The sequence below is a fragment of the Lagenorhynchus albirostris genome, chromosome 15 (assembly GCF_949774975.1).
Source record: "Lagenorhynchus albirostris chromosome 15, mLagAlb1.1, whole genome shotgun sequence".
NCBI lineage: Eukaryota > Metazoa > Chordata > Mammalia > Artiodactyla > Delphinidae > Lagenorhynchus > Lagenorhynchus albirostris.
Window position 1 is genome coordinate 10987569 of NC_083109.1, and position 6000 is coordinate 10993568.

The 6000-nt window shown below is 42.8% G+C and overlaps 1 protein-coding gene across 2 annotated transcripts in view; it reads left to right on the forward strand.

Moving 5' to 3' along the window:
- The window catches only part of ADNP (activity dependent neuroprotector homeobox), a 30281-nt gene extending 24780 nt beyond the window's left edge, over positions 1–5501 (forward strand). For both annotated transcript variants that reach the window (XM_060124496.1, XM_060124495.1), the window contains exon 4: positions 1080–5501. In XM_060124496.1, coding sequence (XP_059980479.1) covers positions 1080–4187 — 3108 coding nt within the window. In that variant the 3' untranslated portion in view covers positions 4188–5501. The remainder of the gene's footprint in view (positions 1–1079) is intronic.
- The last annotated feature ends 499 nt before the right edge of the window (positions 5502–6000 follow it).

Genomic DNA, 6000 nt, shown 5'->3' on the forward strand with positions numbered 1-6000 from the left:
CCAACTGCACAGATGTTAATGAGCATGGTTCTGTAAGTTGCTCTTTGATACCACTATATTCTGCAATGCTTTACTTTTTTATTGGCTTTTTAACACCTTGCTTTCCTCACAGTCCGTAGGAAATTTTTATTTAATTTCTTAATTTGAATCAAAGCAGCTGTCACTTCATTACTTCTTTTGAAGCTGCTCTTAAGAAGGAACAGCATGGCTTGTAGAAGAAAGCCGACTTTTCAAATCATTAGTTTTTTGATCTCAGTGAAAACTGAATACTATACTTTGATCAGAGGGGGGAAATGTTTTCAGATTTTTGAAGATGAGCCTTTTTCTCTATGAAAATTTTTCCATGATGGGGAGGATCAAAGGTGTGTCTTTATATCATATGCCTAATTGCACTACAGCACTCTGGGCCCTGAGTTTTACTATATAGTGAATCTGAAGCCTTCAGCAACTTACCAGTTCACAGAGTAATTGTAGTGATTTCACCTAGCTTATTTTTATCCTTTCTAACTAAAATGTTTATCTTGAAGCCGTTTGTCTTTGGTTTCTCTAAAACTAATGAGCAAATGTGACTGGTCTTTTCTGAAAACACTGAGGAAGAACTTTGAATGGAGTTTTTATTTACACTGTGATGCCAAAACAAGTGTTTCGTTTAAAACAGCTTTCTCATTTGAATATTTTATAAATTTATTTTGCATTTTGCAAAAGGAAAAATTGATACTCAAATCTCAGTGCATTATAGAGTTTCAGTTCTAAAAATAGCATTATGTCTCTTAAAGACTGTCAGTGGGGGGCTTCCCTGGTGGTGCAGTGGTTGAGAGTCTGCCTGCCGATGCAGGGGACGCGGGTTCGTGCCCCGGTCTGGGAGGATCCCACATGCCGTGGAGCGGCTGGGCCCGTGAGCCATGGCCGCTGGGCCTGCGTGTCCGCAGCCTGTGCTCTGCAGCGGGAGAGGCCACAATGGTCAGAGGCCCACGTGCCGCAAAAAAAAAAAAACAAAAAAGACTGGGGGAAAATAGCCTAAAACCTGTTACTGCTTATCTGAAGTGGCATTCTGATTCCAGTTTTTGTCTTTTCTTTAGGACTATCGGACAAAACCTTTTTGCTGCAGTGCTTGCCCATTTTCTTCAAAATTTTTCTCTGCCTACAAAAGTCATTTCCGGAATGTCCATAGTGAAGACTTTGAAAATAGGATTCTCCTTAATTGCCCCTACTGTACCTTCAATGCAGACAAAAAGACTTTGGAAACACACATTAAAATATTTCATGCTCCAAACGCCAGCGCACCAAGTAGCAGCCTCAGCACTTTCAAAGATAAAAGCAAAAGCGATGGCCTTAAACCTAAGCAGGCTGACAGTGTAGAGCAAGCTGTTTATTACTGTAAGAAGTGCACTTACCGAGATCCTCTTTATGAAATAGTTAGGAAGCACATTTACAGGGAACATTTTCAGCATGTGGCAGCACCTTACATAGCAAAGGCAGGAGAAAAATCACTCAATGGTGCAGTCCCCTTAGGCACAAATGCCCGGGAAGAAAGTAGTATTCACTGCAAGCGATGCCTTTTCATGCCAAAGTCCTACGAAGCTTTGGTACAGCATGTCATTGAAGACCATGAACGCATAGGCTATCAGGTCACTGCCATGATTGGGCACACAAATGTGGTGGTTCCCCGATCCAAACCCTTGATGCTGATTGCTCCCAAACCTCAAGACAAGAAGGGCATGGGACTCCAATCAAGAATTGGTTCCCTCGCTTCTGGAAACGTCCGGTCTTTACCATCACAGCAGATGGTGAATCGACTCTCAATACCAAAGCCTAACTTAAATTCTACAGGAGTCAACATGATGTCCAATGTTCACCTACAGCAGAACAACTACGGAGTCAAATCTGTAGGCCAGGGCTATGGCGTTGGTCAGTCAATGAGACTGGGTCTAGGTGGCAACGCACCAGTTTCCATCCCTCAACAGTCTCAGTCTGTGAAGCAGTTACTTCCAAGTGGAAATGGAAGATCTTACGGACTTGGGTCAGAGCAGAGGACCCAGGCACCAGCAAGATACTCGCTGCAGTCTCCAAATGCTTCGTCTCTCTCATCGGGCCAGTTAAAGTCTCCTTCCCTCGCCCAGTCACAGGCATCCAGAGTATTAGGTCAGTCCAGTTCCAAACCTACTGCAGCTGCCACTGGCCCTCCCCCACCCAATACTTCCTCAACTCAGAAGTGGAAAATATGTACAATCTGTAATGAGCTTTTTCCTGAAAATGTCTATAGTGTGCACTTCGAAAAAGAACATAAAGCTGAGAAAGTCCCAGCAGTAGCCAACTACATTATGAAAATACACAATTTTACTAGCAAATGCCTCTACTGTAATCGCTATTTGCCCACAGACACTCTGCTCAACCACATGTTAATTCATGGTCTGTCTTGTCCATATTGCCGTTCAACTTTCAATGATGTGGAAAAGATGGCAGCACACATGCGGATGGTTCACATTGACGAAGAGATGGGACCTAAAACAGACTCTACTCTGAGTTTTGATTTGACATTGCAGCAGGGCAGTCACACTAACATCCATCTCCTTGTAACTACATACAACCTGAGAGATGCCCCTGCTGAATCTGTTGCTTACCATGCCCAGAATAACCCTCCAGTCCCCCCAAAGCCTCAGCCAAAAGTTCAGGAAAAGGCAGATGTTCCTGTTAAAAGTTCACCTCAAGCTGCAGTGCCCTATAAAAAGGATGTCGGGAAAACCCTTTGCCCTCTTTGCTTTTCAATCCTAAAAGGACCCATATCTGATGCACTTGCACATCACTTAAGAGAGAGGCACCAGGTTATTCAGACGGTTCACCCAGTGGAGAAAAAGCTTACCTACAAATGCATCCACTGCCTTGGCGTGTATACCAGCAACATGACCGCCTCGACTATCACTCTGCATCTGGTCCACTGCAGGGGTGTTGGAAAGACCCAGAATGGCCAAGATAAGACAAATGCACCCTCTCGGCTTAACCAGTCACCAGGCCTGGCACCTGTGAAGCGCACTTATGAGCAAATGGAATTTCCCTTGCTGAAAAAGCGAAAGTTAGATGATGACAGCGATTCGCCCAGCTTCTTTGAAGAGAAGCCTGAGGAGCCTGTTGTTTTAGCTTTGGACCCCAAGGGTCATGAAGATGATTCCTATGAAGCCAGGAAAAGCTTCCTAACAAAATATTTCAACAAGCAGCCCTATCCCACCAGGAGAGAAATTGAGAAGCTGGCGGCCAGTTTATGGTTGTGGAAGAGTGACATTGCTTCCCATTTTAGTAACAAGAGGAAGAAGTGTGTCCGAGACTGTGAAAAGTATAAGCCTGGTGTGTTACTGGGCTTCAACATGAAAGAATTAAACAAAGTTAAGCATGAGATGGATTTTGATGCTGAGTGGCTATTTGAAAATCATGATGAGAAGGATTCCAGAGTCAATGCTAGTAAAACTGCTGACAAAAAGCTCAACCTTGGGAAGGAAGATGACAGTTCCTCAGACAGTTTTGAAAATTTGGAAGAAGAATCCAATGGAAGTGATAGCCCTTTTGACCCTGTTTTTGAAGTTGAGCCTAAAATCCCTAATGATAACCCAGAGGAACACATACAGAAGGTAATTTCTGAGGATGCTTTAGAGTCTGAGAAGCTAGACCAAAAAGAGGAGGATGGTTCAAAATATGAAACTATTCATTTGACTGAGGAACCAACCAAACTAATGCATGACGCCTCTGATAGTGAGGTGGACCAAGATGACGTTGTTGAGTGGAAAGATGCTGCTTCTCCATCTGAGAGCGGCCCTGGTTCCCAACAGGTGTCAGACTTCGAGGACAACACATGCGAGATGAAAACAGGAACCTGGTCCGATGAGTCTTCCCAGAGTGAAGATGCAAGGAGCAGTAAGCCAGCTGCCAAAAAAAAGGCTACCATGCAAGGTGACAGAGAGCAGTTGAAATGGAAGAATAGTTCCTATGGAAAAGTTGAAGGGTTTTGGTCCAAGGACCAGTCACAATGGAAGAATGCAACTGAAAATGATGAGCGCTTATCCAGCCCACAGATTGAGTGGCAGAATAGCACAATTGACAGTGAGGACGGGGAGCAGTTTGACAACATGACTGATGGAGTAGCCGAGCCCATGCACGGCAGCTTGACCGGAGTTAAACTGAGCAGCCAGCAGGCGTAAGGGCCAGCTTCTCTGGCATTGGTGACAGATGCTGCAGCCTGGAACTCTGTGCTCCTTTCAGTATGACTGCAAAGCTGTATTCTAACTGGTACCGCCTTTTGAGTGCTGGGTCATCAGGCTGTGGGGACATGTGGCCACTCCGATCCACGTGGTTATTTCTAAGTCTATGACACATGATTGGCTGATCTTGCTTTAGAACGTGCTGTGACAGGCACAGTAACTAAATGTGAAAAACCAGTAAGTTGGGGGCTCATGAACGCACACGAGAAAACGCAGAGGTTTATTTTATCTGCCTTCTCAACATTTCTTTCCCTCTGTAAAATGTTTGGTTGGATGTCCTTGAGAAGCCTTCTCTTGATTCAAACGGTAGTGTAGGGCCAACATACAAGCTACCAGTCCAATGTGTATAGTAGACTTTGGGGAAATTGATTTTTTTTTTCATGTATTCATTCTGAATAGTTGAAATGTATATTTGTACAGTCTTTTAGACCTATTCAAGTGATGCTTCTGATATTGTTATTGTGTACCCATCATAGATTTGTTTCTTTTTTTAGTGTTGCCCTTGCTGTGTTAATAAGCGCTGTATCTAGTTGACCTAGCAAAAGCCTGAAACTACGCTAGTGTGGACTTCGGGACAGACTTAGTTTTTGCACATAACCTTGTACAATCTCGCAACAGAGGCCAGCCACATAAGATATATATCTGGACTCTCTTGTATTATAGAATTTTTCTTGTTCTGAATATCCTTGACATTACAGCTGACAAAAACAAAAACTGGTATTTCAGATGTTTCCTGAAATCTTTTAAGCTAAAATCACATGCAAGAATTGACTTTGCAGCTACTAATTTTGACACCTTTTAGATCTGTATGAAAGTGTGTTGTGTTGAAGCAGCAAACCAATGACTGCTGCCTTTTGGATATTTAGTTTTCTCTTTAGTTAAACACCACCCTGGTGTAGTCATTTATACCATCTAATATATGACACACTGTTGTAGTATGTATAATTTTGTGATCTTTATTTCCCTTTGTATTCATTTTAAGCATCTAAATAAATTGCTGTATTGTGCTTAATGTAAATATTTGCTTTATTACACATTACAGTCCTGTGTGTCCATTATGTCTTGTGCCAGTTGATGCCATGGCTCTCCTTCATCAGAGATGGAGGTACAGCCACTGAGGAAACTTGTGGAAGACCAAGATTTGCTGCCGTTGGCATAAAGAATGCTTTCTCTCAAGGCACCTGTTGCAAATTCTTTGGTTTGGTTTTTGTCTTTTTCCCTTTTTACTTGCTAAAATAAACATCCTCGAGTTTTTTCAGTTCCCCTTTTGTTAAGGAGCAGAGCCTGCTTATATATGTAAATGTATCGATAAAAGGATGTAAACAAGTTAGCATTCATTTGCAAGCAGAATCTTAATGCCCTGGTGTTCTTTTGTCTAAATGAAGTAAATGTTAGTTTTCACCTTATAATGGGAACAATTGTACTAAACAGTCAGCTATTCTCTGCTTTTGTTATAACTCTCTGGACCATCTTGCTGTTATGAAAAAGGCTTTGGAGATCACACGTTTGGAGGGCTGTCAAGATACAAGGAGCTGGTATGATGCGTCTACTATGCATGGATTCCCAAGAGCCAACCCCGTACTAAACAGAAAGTTACAAAGAGGCAGAATTAGGCCGATGTTTTTGGCAGTTAGGACAGTGATGGGATGGATGCTCCAATCCATGCAGAGGCTGGTCAGTCACCTCTCAGGGACATTGGCCTAAAGAGTTCTGAAGTGGCTAGTTTCCATGATTTCTGAGACTCTTCCCAGAA